We start from the raw sequence: 17,094 nt of genomic DNA, 5'->3' as shown, positions 1-17,094 counted from the left end.
GTCCAAGAAGATAAGGTTCTTTTCTTTATTTTACGATTACATTCCAGATGAAAGGTTTTCGATCAAACGCAAATATTTGAATGAATTAAAAAAAAAAGCTTGTATAACACGCAATATATATATATATATTTATAATTATATTAATTGTACAATATATATATTTATAATTATAAATAAGTAATACAAATTAAATATTCAATATTTAATGTAATTAACTGTCCCAATTTATTTCAACAACGAATAATTCAATGTTTTTTCGATTGTACGTAATTGCGTTTGATCGAAAATTATTTACTAAACCAACACTTTTGTTACAAACATTACTCAATTTGGTCGAATCGCTACAGATGACTGTAGCGATAAGGAAAGTTTCAAACTCTGAAATACTTCCAACAGTGGCAAGAAATGATCAATCCCGGCGACGATTCACACCCGAACCACCACCGACTGCGCCATTCTGATTACAAAGTACCTCGCGATCGAATTAATGTTGCGCGCGTCCAACTTAACCTCGAACGAGCTTCAACGTTCATTCATTTGACCAGGAGTAACATCTGCGATTCGCCGAGCTTGTGCGGTTTCACCGGTGCCTCGACAATCGCTGGGACTTGCGACCCTCTGAAAGGCGCTGCCATTATAAATGACGTTGGCCTACACACAGGATACCGCATCGCCCATCACATCGGACACACGTACGAGTCTCATTCTTCTTCTTCCGCTTCTGCCTTTTATCCCTCTTGCGCCAGGGGATACCGCAGCTCGGAAATGTGAAAGCTTAAAGAACGCGACGAAACGTAAGATATCGCGAGATATCAGTTCGATTAACATGCAGCTTTTTAGAGAATGTTAAGCACAAGTTTCTAATTATACTGCGTACAGTTGACATTAGGTTGGTTGACCTTTGAATGACTTTCAATTGACATTCGTCGAAGCAACGAACCAATAAACGTTTACTGGAATTTTGACATTTTACGACGAACGCTGAAATATTTCGTTCATTCGCGATGACTACGAATGACATATCGCTGTACTTAATTGTTAATTAGGTCCTCAAGGGATAGCTAAACTGCGCCAGAAAAGAATCTATTTTATTTACACTATTTTTGAAAAAATTTTCAAATTTCTAAGAAATTATACGCGTAAAATCCAGCTACGTGATACTATATTTGACCATCAGGGACAATAAGAATTTGATATTGTGAAAAAGAAATGTAGAATCCAATGCATTTCATTAAAAATTTCATTGAAAAATCAGAGATATAAGCGAGTAGCTTCTATGATCACTGCGTATTATTGACTTGGTCATTTATTCGACAGATCAAGCTTGAAATGAATTTTCACTCTCACAGATTAGGCATGTCGCACGACGTCCAAGAGGAGAACGACTGTCCAGGCATTGTTCGTCACAGAAAAGGGTACATCGAGACGACGGTCATGCACCTAGGGAACACGTATGTCACGAAAAGGTGGTCCAAGTGTTCGAGGAGTTCGTTGAAATCGTATATCGAGTAAGAAGCTGCATTCTACAGCGCCGAAACTTTATCAGATCAGCTTGAGATTGCTTTTGCTCTCATTCATTTTAAAGCAGCGGAGAACCTTGTTGACCGAAAAACGTTTTAAAATTCTACGATAAAATTGGGTTTCTTCCAGAACTCCGGAACGAAAGAACACTGTATCTTCTATCCTTTCTGTGTCGCTAAAATTCTTATGATTTTATCAAACTTTCTCATTTGCTTTGCCTATATAAGCAGCAGTAGTTTATCGTATTATTAAAAAGTTCCATTTTTTTCTTTTCTTTTTTAATGTTTCATAAAATCGCTGGGACGTAGGTCGAAGATTATGAAAAAAATATTAAGCAAACCCTTGGGATATTCTTTTATAGCCACAGAATGAAAGAGTAAAATTTTTATAATGCAAATTGATTAAAAAGTATCGCATTAGTATCGTAATGTTGGCCTCTAATGGGTTAATGCCATTGTACGCGTTTTTAATAATGAAAAAGAACAGAGAGAAGTTAACGATAAAAAATTTAATACTTTGACAAACGATAAATTTCCGCTGAAAATCCTGTATAGTAGATACTTATTTTAATGTCACCATTATGCCAAAGTGTAAAAGCGATTTAACACCTGTTACGATCAAACGAATGTCGCCTTTGGATTCTCGACGTTTATCGATGTTTCTATAAAAAGAAAATATTACGCACTTGCGATCAAAATAAACGATTTGGAAGAGATTTAAAATTTATGCGATTTCTCAATTGTCATGGTAAGAATGCTCGACCAATTATGATATTATAGTAGATATTTTAAGTTTCATTTTGTAAAATTTATGCATGAAAGACAAGAACAGTACGAAGATAGAGTACAAAATTACTATGTCTCTAATAGATTTATGGTTAAAATATTAAAACTGAAATATTTCCTAAATTAATAGTCGCGTTTTTCATCAGGAATGTCACAGAGAATTAGTGAATAAAAAGAATACATCATTTCATTTAAAAAAGGCGGAGGTGGACTTTGAAATTTCCAAAAATCTACAGAAACTACAAAATCATTATTCTGAACTGAATAACTTTCGTTAACAAAATTTTTTCATGAAAACGACAAATATATTTAAGGTGAGTATACACCTTGTTTATTTACCAAACGTTACACGTAAATAATTTTTTATAATTTTTAATATTATATAACATTTATACCATAGTGTGCAATATCTCTCTTCTTTGAATAGACGATACTAAAAATATTGCCGAAGATTATATCTTCAGAACAGGTTTAGGATTTTGCTTGGAAGACGAACAACGTGATCATCAGTTTCCCAATACGAATCTCCTTCCGGGGATAATGTATACGACGCGGATGACCAATGTCGGATGCAGTACGGGTCTGAAGCAAGCCACTGCGAGCTAGGCGTCGTAAGAAAACAAATTTAACTGCTTCTGTATTATTTTTTAATACGGTTCTTGTCTTTCTCCAACTTGCTCGAATTTTCAACGCGATATTACGTTACGTGGCTCTTCCGCAACCTTGTTTTCCGCGTTATATTATACGCCCGGCGTGCAGCCCCGTATCTTTTATATTTCCCTCATATTTCGTAGCTAAAACCAAGAAAAAAATACGTAACTTTTATGGGAACTAGGTTGGACGAATATTAAAATAATTGGGGGAGATTGTTTCGATTAACGTGGATGAACGGATGATGGATTCATTTTATCCCAGATAGATTTATTCAACCGTTTCAGTCTCATTTCTTGATTTTTGATTAAACGATTTAATCGTTTGGAATAGGAAAATTGCTGATGTTTCAGATTCTTGTCACTTTGTGAACAAAAATCGTACAATTGAACATATTTAAAGAGATCTTCGTAAAAGGTTTTTAATTTCTGAGACTATGGTAGATTTAGTTATTGTAGAAAAATATTTTTTAGTATCCATAAAGACGTTTAAATTTGACAAGTTTTTGAGAGGTATGATGATACTTTTACTTAATCTTTTCTAAAATAATGTAGAAACATCTTTAAACAAAACAAATTCAATGCTGTGACGTGAAATAAAAAGAAGTTTTAAAATGAGGTGGACTTTTGTACGATTTTCTTTTTCAATTTCAAATATCAACAATACTTCTGGCTCGGCATAGTAAGTATTCTTACATTCCATGAAAAATTGTCGATATCTTAAACTGCTTCAATTGAGAAGAATTTAATATTCTTACCAGTAAAATGTTTTTCACCTTCTTTAGAACTGCCATTATCGCCCACAAGTATTTGGATACCTATAATTCAAATGAAATTATTCAATTTTATTTGATATGATTGTTATAAACAACTATAGGCAGGTACTAATTATCTGGTATGTTCTGAATAAAAGTAATATTAATTTAAATACTTCAGTCATAGATCCTAAAAGAATATTCACTGAGATATTGATAAGAACAATATAGATAATACTGATTAATCATAGACGAAAGAAGAATAATTAAAACATACCCTACAGAGTCATCTAATTGTGAATGATCTAAAATAAATTTATTTCACATTGAAATTTTAGAGAAATTGAACCGTGTATGTGTTTCTATCGACATTCTAAAAGTTTCTATAAAATGAATACCTTTGTATTTTACAAAATGAATCTATGAGGTATTAAGTATTCATCACTTTCAATTTAACAGACCATCTGGATCCAATTATCGCAAAAGATTAAAAACAAAAAAAAAGAATCAACAGCAAACAAATTTCCAATTTAAAATTCCATTATAGTCTGAAATTATCTTTCACTCGAATTGGACTAGTCGTACGAAACAGTAACAGTATATTTTTATTATTACACATTTGCCAACTATTGTACGTAAATAATTTTATATAGGAAGCTGTTATTGTCCAATAACACATATTCGATATCTGCCATCAAGTTTCAAAAGGTCAAACTCCCCCATGCTATTACTGTTTCCAGAAGTTTCGAACGTTTACTCCGCTCGATCGATTTTAACGAGAGGGGAGGCGATTGCAAATCGAACGGTCGTCGACCGGTTCTCTTTAACGGTCTCGTTATTCCGTCGTTCGAAATCATTGATGATGGGCCAACATCGTTGTAATTTTATAATTAAATACGAAAACATCGCCGTGTTGCAATGCGGCGCGAGCGTTAATGAACTTAACGAAAATTCAGAGTACGGCCGGCTTATTTATCGAACGACATTGTTTTCCGACGACTGTAATAAACGCGTTAATACGCCTCCTTGTTTGATATTTGCACACGCGTCCGGCGAGACAAAGACACGGCGTTTCTTTTTTTCTTCTTTTCGCTCTTTTTCCCCTTTTCTCTCTCTATTTTTTTCCCCCCTTCTTCTCTTCTGTCGCAGCCGCCGCTGCACAAAAGAAAGTTTACCCGTAATTGCGTGAACTGGCGCGGTTTCATTAATGTGTTCCACTTGTTCATTAAGTTATTCGTATTTGTAACAGCCCGGGCTCGGTGTAAAGCAGCACCTGCAAACACTTTCAGCTTTGTTCAACGACTTTGCCGTGTTAATTAAGCCGCCCGTGCATACGAAATTAGTCAAATTTGTCTAGCTGTTTGCCTTGGCGAATAAAAAATTACTTCCGCCGAGCATATGTTGACATTTTTATTGCCCCGTCACCGGGTGAAATTGCGAGGAAACCGCGGGAACCTCAATTATTTTTCATCCGCTAAAACGCGTCTCTCGAGAAGAGAAAAAGCTGACTTTGCCGGGTGCTTGAGGCGTCCCGTTGCGAATAGTGATTAAGTGACGGGATTAAGTATGCACTGGCAAGTATAACCGATAGCATATAAACAATAATCAAATATTCCCTTTCAGGTATTCAAAAAAAAAAAAAAAATAAAATAAAATAAAACGTGTCGAAGTAGTCAAATCCTCTGAATCTTTCACAAGTACTATAAGAGGTATCTATGTACAATACTTAAAAAAAAATCAAGCATGAAGCATACTCGAACCTAGTATTGATAAGAAATTATTAAATTAAATTTATAGATATTTTTATCTGTTCTTTATTTATAGAAAATTATTTATTTTGTTTAATTATGTGACTATAAAATAGAAAGAATTAGTACAATATTTATCATAATTTTGTAATGGTAAGCTTCCTATTTAGTTTATAACTTTAATATGCATAATATATTTATATTTTTATTTTTATATTTTATACATAATATATTTATATTTATATTTATATATTTTTATTTTTATATTTTATACATAATATATTTATATTTATATTTATATATTTTTATTTTTATATTTTATACATAATATATTTATATTTATATTTATATATTTTTATTTTTATATTTTATACATAATATATTTATATTTATATTTATATATTTTTATTTTTATATTTTATACATAATATATTTATATTTATATTTATATATTTTTATTTTTATATTTTATACATAATATATTTAATTTCAACATACTCGAGCATACATTCAAGATTTGATTACTTCCAAACAATTGTATACCTCACAATTAAATTAAACTGATTCATTTGAATTGTATTTTATATAATTCGATACTGTTCAAATACGTGTACATAATGTGCGATAATGTCTGTATACTCTGAACTAACATTGCAAGTACACGCAATTGAACATCATTTTTGATGACTAGCGAAATGCACTTTTTGTATCAGATTTAACTTGGTTTCGCGGGTATGTATTGCACTTCATCTCCTCACGAATACCGTACTAACGCCGTTTAACCTACTCCCTTTTCATCGTATTTCAATTTACTAATCAAGGAGCCGAGCAGGGAACAATCCTTCGCTTTTAAATGGCTATACTTCAGACGAAGCTAATTTCATTTTCTGCCCTGGAGGATTTCATCAGAGGCAGCACTCGTATTACCGAATTCAAAAGTGGCCTCGGCTACTGAGGAGAATTTCGCGTAATTTATATAATTTGATTTGCCATTTGTCTCTTTACGTCGCTCGGGCCGTAATAAACTGCAGGGAACAATTACGTTTACGTTTGGCAGGCAACACTGCCTCTCAGACGCAATTATTTCAAACGTCGTGAGCCTCCTTTCGTACCAGACGCGTCCTTGCATTTTTCGAAAATTTCATTCCACTAACCATAAGCGATTTTCTTTCTCACACGGTCGACTCGTTTTGTTCGTTTTGTTTGTTTCACATCGGAAATTTAATTCGAACGCGCAATATTCGATCGATTTAAAGGACGTGTAATCGAACGGAAATTTTATTTTACATTTTTACATTACACGGGAGAACATAGTTAATAGTTTTAAAATAGTATGAAAATTAGCTACAAATATTTATAAAACAATATGTTCCATACGGAACAAGATATTCATTGTGGATTGGAAAAAATTTTTCGGATGATCTCCGACTATAATATTGCAACCATTGCAGAGTGAAAGATTTAAGCTTTAAAACAGTGTAGAACTGTCTTAGGGATAGAACTCTGCGAATTTGCAGTTCACAAAGAAAGAAATTATTCATATCGAGACACTCATGCAATTTCGGTGAAATTTATTGAAATACTCGGCGAGACCAGACTATAATTTTGCAACCACTGCAAAGACGAAGACTCAAGTTTTAAAATGGTATAAAAATGTTTTCGGATATTTGCGGTGAAAGTGATTTATAACGAAAAGAAATTGTTCATATTAGTACGCATTATAGGTGCGAGGATATCGGGAACACGACACTCTGATCGAATTGAATCTCATGTATCAAAAATTTCAGAATTCTCGAGAATTTTGAGTTCCTTGAGATATTTTCTAATTTCGAATAATTTCGCGATTCCTGAAAACCTCGAAATAACCAACAATACCTGGATACTGTTAGGATTCCGTGATTCCCAGAAACTTCGAAAATTCCCGACAAATATCTAGATTCTTGAGAACTTTGGGGAAATCATTGGGAAGAATTCTGTTGCAATCCTCCCGATAACGCGACTTTTGTCGAGCTATTGTAGATCGGCGAACTTTGCATTAATCTGTTTGAGTTTAATGAGTAAATGTAATGTCGTTTAGCAAATTTTCTTTTGCTCTGAAAATCCTGGACGCTTTGAAAGCTTTTGAGGGTTTCAAATCCTTTGTGCGCGAAATTGCTAAACTCATTACCTTGGAATTCATCATGCGTGGAAATAAGCAAAGAAACAGTTCTGTTAAATTACATTTTAGCAAACAGCTTTTATGTAGAAATTTTTCTCGAAACCGAATTTTATTCGGAAAGCCTCGAGGGTCTCGGAAAAATTCTGTACTTCAACAATTTACATTAAAAAAAAATTTAATTTAGGCCAGTGAAATAGAGAATGGTACATTTTACTTACTTTTTTGTAAAGTAACTGAATAATGTCGTGTTTAAGAGTTTTCTGGTATTTTCTTGACAATTTGAGACATTCACCGATTGTCAACAGTAATGAAATCTAAGACATTTCGAATCGCTTCAGGAAAATTTAAATTACTGCGAACAGGAAATAATTTATATTACGTATCTGTCATTTATCTATATATTTGTTCTCCTTCTTAAAATTATATACCTTTGATATTGTCTGCGTGAAATTATGTAGATAATAGATGAATAAATTAAATTCAATTAAATAATATTTCGAAGCTTAAAATTCTTGAATCTTTTCAAATCTTGATCGTCTTGAATGTCTTGAATTTCTTGAGATTTACGACAGGGTTTCACAGCCTGAAAATAATGAAAAAGTTAAACAATAAAATAAGATCGTGCAGCGAGTTTTAAGGCATCATTGTAAGAAGAAGAAACTTCAAAACTGACTAATGAAAAAACATTTTCACCGACGAATTTTTACAATTTTCGTGAATAAAAATGCCTTACCTACAGCGTACTATAGAAGAAAAAAGGAAACTTAGGATTGTCAAAATTGAAACTTCACCCCTCAAAATAAGATCACACGATCTTTCTTTTCGAAGTTTCAAATATCAACAATTTTTCATGGCTATTGGTATCAGTTGTACTCTTCGCTATGAAAGGTGTATAAATTTGCATAGAAATTCCACGATCTACGCACGAAACGATCGCAAAAAAAATCGTGATAACGGGATGATAATAAACAACGCGGTCCGTGAAGAGGCACCATCTGCCGTTCGCTATAGCAAGCTTTCTACCTTGCGCGCGGCCTACCTTATCCTTTTAGGAAACCACTCCGTATCGTTTAGATAAGCGACACTCCGGAGTCCGGCCTATCGTTTCGCTGTATCGCAATCGGCACGAAAGCGGCTCGCGCCACGCCGGCGAGTATCGACCCCGCCAATATGATCGCGTTTCATTTTCAGCACTGCGAGGCCCTGAGGTGTGCCATTCCGGGAAAGGGTTGCGTGTCCGCGAGGAAACCACCGGCCGAGGGGAAAACAGGGTAAATTATTGCCTGGAAATATGCAAAGGCAAATTAGCGAGTATCCGCGGCGTTGATCTCGCGGCGTTGCTTCGTTTCACTCGGCTAATGAAAATACCGGAGGGACGAGAGGCCGATTCGGGATTCAACGCCGCGAATATGCCCTTTCATGCGAATCTTCCATTATCGTGGAGGCTCCGTGTCAGAGATATTTCATTATCGTTGATGCGCCGATAATAGGTGGGATTCTGTCTTTTCATCTACTCTGGAAATCTTGATTCTCGAAAGCTTGATTCTAGATCTTATTTGAAAGAACCTCTGTTTCATTTCACGTCTCGTTTGAGATAGCGTGATTTTAATTTCTGAACACTGTGAATCAGAGATACACGCTGATCACAATTGGGAGCGTGTCTCTTTTTATTTACCTGAGACACTAAACCTTATTTAAAAAGTCATATCAAGAATCTTGTTCAAAAGATCGTACTTGATTTTAAACCATAGAATCCTAGAGATACTTTATTTGTATAGAAATGTATACATTGGTAATAACTTTTTACCTACTTAAATATGTTTAAGGATGAATCACCTTTAGATCAACTTGCAAACAAAAGTTAATTCTAATGATCTCTTCACTTCTTCGTTGCATTGTTCCTCTTGAAATACGTTTCTTTTTTTTTATAACATTTTATTTATGAAATATGCAAAAGCATTAAAATTATTTATATATCAATGTAGATATACGTGTATTAAGAATATTGGAAATGAACAGTGACAATTGCGAAAATTTGAAAAAGTGACCATTGAATTTTCCTATTCTTTACATCTTCTATCTTCTATCTTCATATTTTTCGGATTTTAAACCATTTACAAAACAATTCTTCGGAAATTGTGCTAGCAAATCAATTGTAGTTTAGAATCGAGCAATTTCTGTTTTTTGTTCCAACAAAAGATATTACTGCGTTGTTATGCAATTGCCGAGCAACTCAACAAATATTTCATTTAGAAACAAGTTTCTCGTGCGCAATTCTTTTCAAAGTAAATTGCTTTCTTCCTTTCCGTTTCTCTTTTTTACTCCGTAGTATTCTAAACGTTTCATATTCTTATCATTTAAATTTATATTTACGTATGATCTTTAATCTCCGCTAAGATTTTAATTTAAATAGCGAGAAGTTATGCCCTTTCCTCGCATGACAAGTCGACGCAGTTAACAGGTCAAACGTTTACAAATAATATTTATTATAATTACACGGTATAATATAACGTGATAATACACTTTAACGATATAATATCATATAACAACGTATAATGAAATACACAATTAAACGTATGTGAACAGGCATAAATGCACGTAACTAAATGCGAGAAATTTTCATTCGCAAGCTGATTCAAAAAACCGCCACTCTCCAACATCCTCCTTTCATCCCCCTTCCAATCAAATACGTCCGATTGATGTATTTACCCCTTTCTTAACGAACGATTCACCGTGACTCGCCTACGAAAATTATCACTCGAGTTACCCTTCACGAAAGCCCGAATTTATTTATCGCCGTTGCTCCCGAAGAAATTTACCGCCTCGAAGAAGAGTAAACACTCCTGCAAATAACCGGATAATTACAGAGAAGAGGTATATCGCGCTGCATCTTCAAGCTCGTATTCTATCGCTCGCGATCTATGTATATTACCATGCGGCGGTACGCCTGCATTTACATATCTGAATTACTGGAAGGTAATTTTTTTCCTCTTTTGAGTAATAGGCGACTTAAGAGGGTTAACGAGACATCGGGGAAGAGGGGAGAGAGGGTCGAACACGAGCTTTCGGTCGATCGCGAAAGAGTTGTACGTTTCTTAGCGTCGGAATGATACGTATTGTTTAGATATACGATAAATCCTCTATAAATACGGTCTGCAGCGTGACTTCTCGCAAGAAAAACCATCCGACCCGAGGTGAAACTACCCTTCCCCCCTCCCCGATAAAAATCTCCTTTGCCGGCCGTTTGAATTTCAATGCAACTCCGATTAAGACATTTCTGCCCAGGCACATGCGAGAGCAACTGTTTTTCCACCTGGCTTTTTACCTCACGCGCTTCGCCAAGCCTGTGCTTCATCGGACATGCTATGCTTATTCAGCCTGCATCGATCAAACTAATTAGAGTTCTCGCGTATGGGAAATGAGCTGTGCGTTCTGCCTGGCGAACGACTAGCAATTTCATCGACCCGATACGCTTATTTCCACGTTTTTCGCCACTCTCGCGAAAACGGAACGGACGATCCGATAATTATTTTCGTCGGCGCGCAACGCGCAACGGTGATGTTTAGTTTAGTGGTGATCGTTAGTTTGTGTTCGAAAAGCCGATGGAAAGGCTAGATTCAATAAGTATGCAAATTTCCCACTATATTTGACTACGGATGATACATGATGCCAGACCGGTGCAAAAGTTCGCGACGCTGAGGGAGACTGTCGTTTGGGTTCATAACGCGTTAACGCTCATCTCGTACAGCCACCGAGCGAAGACCGCCCCGTTCGACCATAACGCACAAGGTGTCTTATCCGAGATGAATAGCGGACAAAAGAAAAAAAAAAAGAATATATGGCTGCTCGTCGCGGAAGATAAATCAACTTGCAAAATAACGTCTTCGCGTCCAGTTCTTGAGAAAATGTTCTTGAAGCATAGCAAAACAAAGACAAATACCGGGGCGAATGATAGATACCTGCTTCGTGGTGAAAATATCCACCGGCGGCTTAATTAAAAAATATTTTAATTAATTTTCAAATAAAAGGAACAACGAACAAGTTATGTTACGAGGTGGGCACGCTGGACGAGTGATTCGTTATGAAAGTTATAATTAAGTCGTGGTCAATAAAACTGAGTAGAATTCAAAGTAATAGTAATAGGTAGCTTCCTGACCACTCTTGAAGTCAATTTGTTCTGAGAAACTCGCGTCGTGTTCCACTGGGAAAATTAATTTTATTGTTCGGTAATGAATCTGTCATGGCATGTTCCTTATTTTAAATCTTGCGTGTTTTTTCAAGATCGTTAATTTTCCCCCAGCTGGTGGATGAACTTGCTACTTGCTACACTTGTTTCTAAAGATCATGATTTATTCAACTTATTCATCTGTGTCAAATTAAATTGTTACAATTACGTCAATATTAACTGAATATCAAAAATCCATGACAGTATCGACGGCAGCCAATTTTCACGTCGAAGATAATAAGACTTTGCCCTTTATAATCCGAGAATGAACATTAAACTGTTGCTATATCGTCGCAACGACATCATAAAGCACGGGACGATCGATTCGAATATTTCAATCGTCGAGTAAAATTCAACAAACTCGTCAGAGCGTTCATTATTTTCGCTTTCGCGATTGCTTCGAACTGCTTTCCAAAATAGTTTCGTGCGCGGCTGAATAACGAATTTAATTATTTGCAAAGAACGAAATGACCGTTTCGAGCGAAACATTATCTCTCGGTTTTCATTGACGTTTGAACGTTTTATCACGTTTCTGCGGATTTTCCCTGCGACCCCGAGTCGTTGATTATCGAGAAATATTTTTGGTCCCATCCCGTCACGTAGCGAAGCGTGATCATGCGACCGCAGACGGCATTCCGTTTGATAAATTGATTTTTCGATTCAAGTAAAAATCACTCTGTGGCGCGGCTCTCTTCGTGAGATCGGATCTCGAATCTTCCTAAAACCTCGTGGAAAGGAGCGACGGAAGCACGGTCGATTTACTCTTAGAATGAAACGTGCTTGTGGTAGGATATCTCGTGTATCATTATAGAATTGCTATGATCGTTCGTCCATTGGAATTAGCTGCAGAAATTATAACAGGGGATAAATGTTATCGTGCAATTTAATGTCATAGCCGACATTATAATAATATAATAATAATAACTAGATATTAAATAATTACGTATTATTACTATTACTGATAAATAAATTGTGGATTTTTGGAAAATTCGAAAGTGTAAAAGTCCGTGAAATGTAGAATGTTAAAAATATCTTTGATGATATTTAGTGGATGAAACAAAATTTTACTTGAACCACAATATTTCGTAGTTGTGTAAAAATGCAACAAAACCGTGCAGTTCATTCAATAGTAATAAATTTATAATAAAATAATATTTTAACTTGTTAGTTAAAAATAAATTGATAGACAAATATTCTTGGCTGTATTTTACTCTGATTTGTACAAGTTAATATTATCGTTTTACCGTGAAAATTATGAATCCTATAAAAAAGAATATTCAGATGTACATCTGTACAATAAAGAATCTATAAAGTGTTGATATATTAACAATTATAAAAGGTGAGTGCAATTGAAGAATATTATTATCTACAACAAATATTAAATATTAAAAATAAAAAATATCCTAAGACTTTTCAACCGAAATATACGTGTACTTTGGTAGTTTCGCGACTAAGATTGACAATGAATAACTTTGCAGTGAAAGAAACTGTGAAAACCATCAAACGAGTAATAACATTCTGGCACAGTTTATCCCTTTATCGTTTCAATTTCGACAGCTGAGAAAAGTTTGCACGGCGAATCGAAAAATAACGAGTTCTCCTTTAGTTCTATTTCTTCGGTTCGGAGATATTACGAAATTTATTGAAAAAAAAAAAATCGGAATTCTCAACGTTATTCTTTGACTCTAACAATTGACTTTCAGGGTAATTTTTTATTTGTTCATCTGCCTTCGACGAATTTTTAATAGTTAAAAGTATTTTTCGCTTATAACGCGAGAATATATCGTTTGGAATAATTTTCCTTCGTTCTCTCAATGAATTTGTTTGACTTGTTAACTGTCAGCTGAAATTAAGGTAAAATTAAGAGATCTAAATGCACTAATAAATACACTTGCTATAAAATTGAATATGAAAACTGATTGGAAAAAAATTTTCATATTATTGATAAATTTCCAAGTTTAGTCGAATTCTTAAACTTAAAAGAAACAAAAATAGAATAAAATAGTAAATTAGGAATTTAATTTGTTCTCATTGTCAAACTATCATCCAATTACTAAAGAACAAAGTAAATATCCTAAATATCCTATTTCAAAATAAAATTCGAGAAAATTACAATTTCATACGTTGTAATATTAGCAATTTGCCACGTGCAGTTTCTTTTTCTTTCCTTCTTTCGTCGTAATTTCAAAATACTTAAACATTGAGAAATATCGTTTGATTTTCACTAAAATTTTAATTCGAATTTTAATTCAGAAAAGCGAGCCCTCTTTTTAAACGTCACGTATTCTTTTAGCGAGTTTAGAATTTGTTCGCGCCATATTAGTAGACTGAAACGTCCCTTTTCTTTCACACTATTATTATATATTATTTCCATAATGCAACGATAAGAGGAACGGGAAGGTGTAACGATAGCTAGACGCGATTAATTCAAAGACGGTGAGAGGTTGGCCAGATTGATCGATAATTAACTTTGCAGTGGTGTTACGGAATGAAATGCCTATTGGTCGGCAAGCGGCCAGGAGTTGTAGACGGTGGTTAGGGTAGCTGGTCACCTTGGAGTCGATGTTCCCGAAGCTGCGGTTCCGGTGTGGCTTTCTCGTCAGACGGTGTATCAATCCTTCGCCATCCAACGGCGAAACTTATTGTCGCAGCAATAGAAAACGTCATAAAATATGCACCACCAAGGTTAATACCTTAGTCGAGAAAATCAAGTCGATATATACTGAATAACAATACATTTTCTACTAATTGTACGTACCGGAAGAATATGTTACATAGTGAGCCTCGTGATTTTACATATTATTATATGTTTATATATTGGTCCATCTATTTGTCTATATATACTAGTTATTACTGCGTCTGTATGTTGACATACATAATATTCTAATATCTATAAGTATAGACTATTATTAAGACTAGTCTAGAAGTTCGTATATGTATTATTACATGTTTATGTATTAGTCCAGACTATTAATTTTATTAGTTTAGAAGTATGTACAGACTATTAATTTTATTAGTTTAGAAGTTCACATATTACTACATAATACCAAGTATATTTAACTTGGAAATTTGTGCATTACTACATGTTATGAATTTTATGACTTTCTACATATATTATTGTATCTGCATATTGATATTCTATATATTCTAGTCAATTCTATTAATTTAGAAGTCCATGTATGTATTACCATACATGTTAGTCTAAAATGTTTGTATATTAGTCTATTTAGTCAAGAAGTTTACATGTTATTACATGTTATGAATCTTATGATTATTATATATATATATTACTGTGTCCTTACATCCATAGTCCAACTCTTATTTCAGTAGTACATATTTCAGTAATACATATTTCAATTCTAAAGACGAAAATCATTTTCGTCTGTGATATAAAATCTAACTGGCTACTATTTCCCTGACTTTCAAGAGAAAACCTTATACTGAAGAACTATCGTTGCAGATGCGTTTCATTTGTTAGATCTGAGTGTTTGAGGAAATATTTGCGCATTAACGCGGAATAAATCTCCATTACTGTCTCGATGGTCCCACGGCAAATTAACGTCTAGAGACTTAATTTAACGTGATGATGTGGATAAGAAAGCCGAGACAGCGCGTGCAAAGTGAGCAAAAGAATATTTTACTCGTGAAACGGAATACTTAATTTTCACAAAATATCATGTGACAATAAAGTGTAGTAAAAGTGCATTTTTCATTTTGTAGTACCTATCATCTAACTATTCACATTGTTCAAAATTTCTTTTTGTCGTATGTATGTTAATCATTGTATTTATGGAAATAGAAACGCGATAGTTAACGTATTAATTTAATTTTACTAATATATTACTTTGGATAATTAAGAATATCTTAATTTAACCGTGTCTTGTTTGGCCGTGTTGAGTAATCTAATCTGAAGTAATATGAATCTAAATACTTTGAATATTTCAAATTTTCGTTCCTTATTATATTAATTTATCACGCATTTCTAATATTTCCCGTGGAAGTATATGAATATTTACAGGAACTTTTTATGAATATATTACGTGTACCATATGAAATATTCTAATAATTTCATTAACATTGCAGTGAGACCATCATGACACTACATTGATCAAATTCGAAACAATTACATTATGAAACTTTAAACATATAGCTACATAAAAATTACAAAACATTTAATGCAAGTATAAATCTCAATCTTCACAGACGCTATTAAAAATATTTAAACAGCCAATTATTCATTATACTAGAGAGGGGACCACTCAATATTCAGCGGGACCATGTTTCATGTTTATTGCACAATAATTCACGAATTCATGAATTTGAACATTTACAGGAACTTGGTCAAGTTTAAAATAAATTTACCAATAATTTAATGCAATTGTCTACGTTAAATGTTAAATATTTGACTAACGTCAAAATATATAACATACTGTAAGTCAAAAAACACAGGATATTTCCGCTGTGATCGAAATTCAATAAAACCACCACGCGTCACATATTCTTTCGCCGTCGGTCCTTAATTTCCCGACGAAAGCTACGTAATCACTTTCCAACGTTATCCCGAGCAAATCGCAAAATTAGGTTACCTTTCGCACAAGCTTCTCCTCCCTCTTCGCCGTTCGTCATTAAAACTTTTCCTCAAATTCCAGCCGCGCCGTCGTTCCGCGACGTCCAGTGCAGCAACTTCGATAACTGGGTCTTCCCAGAAGACGGGAAAGTTCACCGATGGACCGCGTACAAACTGCCCGAGGGTAACTAAAACTCGTCAACGGCACATCGATACATCGCGTACCCACCAGGCTGTGTAAGTGCCCGCGTACTCACTTCACGTCGTGTCAGATCAGCAAGCTTCGGAAAATCCGTGCGGACTTTACTGCCTGAGCGAGACGAACGTGGTGGCCTCGTCGACGGCACCACCTGCTACAGGAATATCCGAGACATTTGCATCGGAGGTGTCTGTCGAGAGATTCTCTGCGATCTGAATATGGAATCGAACGTCGTGGAGGACGCGTGCGACGTCTGCAAGGGTAATGGCAACTCGTGCAGTCTAAAGAATAACCGCGATAACGATCGTCGCGTCGTCCCGTGAGTGTAATTACACCAGTGATTTCCTTCCCTTTTCGAAGCATCCTGTTTAGCCGTGATTTCGCCTCTCGTTACTTGTTTCACAGTTATCCCCGTTTCGTTGCGTTTCATCGCCGTTCGAAACGCATCGGGTAGTTTGTTTTAGTTTAATGCCTCGGGGCGTTTCG

General features: G+C 34.8%; 2 protein-coding genes across 2 annotated transcripts; both read left to right on the top strand.

The window, feature by feature from the left end:
* The first annotated feature begins 381 nt into the window (after positions 1-381).
* Positions 382-14,518, top strand: LOC122535671 (A disintegrin and metalloproteinase with thrombospondin motifs 8-like). Its single transcript, XM_043667406.1, has 4 exons — positions 382-692; positions 1,350-1,508; positions 2,776-2,917; positions 14,319-14,518. The coding sequence occupies exons 1-3, from the start codon at positions 406-408 to the stop codon at positions 2,807-2,809; spliced, it is 480 nt and encodes a 159-aa protein (XP_043523341.1). The 5' UTR covers positions 382-405; the 3' UTR covers positions 2,810-2,917; positions 14,319-14,518.
* Positions 14,519-16,489: 1,971 nt separating this feature from the next.
* Positions 16,490-17,094, top strand: LOC122535650 (A disintegrin and metalloproteinase with thrombospondin motifs 16-like). The gene is made up of 2 exons (XM_043667363.1): positions 16,490-16,593; positions 16,682-17,094. The coding sequence occupies exons 1-2, from the start codon at positions 16,568-16,570 to the stop codon at positions 16,929-16,931; spliced, it is 276 nt and encodes a 91-aa protein (XP_043523298.1). The 5' UTR covers positions 16,490-16,567; the 3' UTR covers positions 16,932-17,094.

Source organism: Frieseomelitta varia, unplaced genomic scaffold (genome assembly GCF_011392965.1).
Source record: "Frieseomelitta varia isolate USP_RPSP 00005682 unplaced genomic scaffold, Fvar_1.2 scaffold_751, whole genome shotgun sequence".
Classification (NCBI taxonomy): domain Eukaryota; kingdom Metazoa; phylum Arthropoda; class Insecta; order Hymenoptera; family Apidae; genus Frieseomelitta; species Frieseomelitta varia.
The sequence above is the reverse complement of the archived record's forward strand: the minus strand, read 5'-3'. Positions and strand labels throughout refer to the sequence as shown.

Coding starts and splice junctions, on each gene's coding strand:
- LOC122535650 (XM_043667363.1), top strand. CDS start 16,568: ATGGACCGCGTACAAACTGCCCGAGG. Junction 16,594..16,681: donor CGCGTACAAACTGCCCGAGG/GTAACTAAAACT, acceptor ACGTCGTGTCAG/ATCAGCAAGCTTCGGAAAAT.
- LOC122535671 (XM_043667406.1), top strand. CDS start 406: ATGATCAATCCCGGCGACGATTCACACCCGAACCACCACCGACTGCGC. Junction 693..1,349: donor GCCCATCACATCGGACACAC/GTACGAGTCTCA, acceptor TCACTCTCACAG/ATTAGGCATGTCGCACGACG. Junction 1,509..2,775: donor TCGTTGAAATCGTATATCGA/GTAAGAAGCTGC, acceptor TCTTCAGAACAG/GTTTAGGATTTTGCTTGGAA.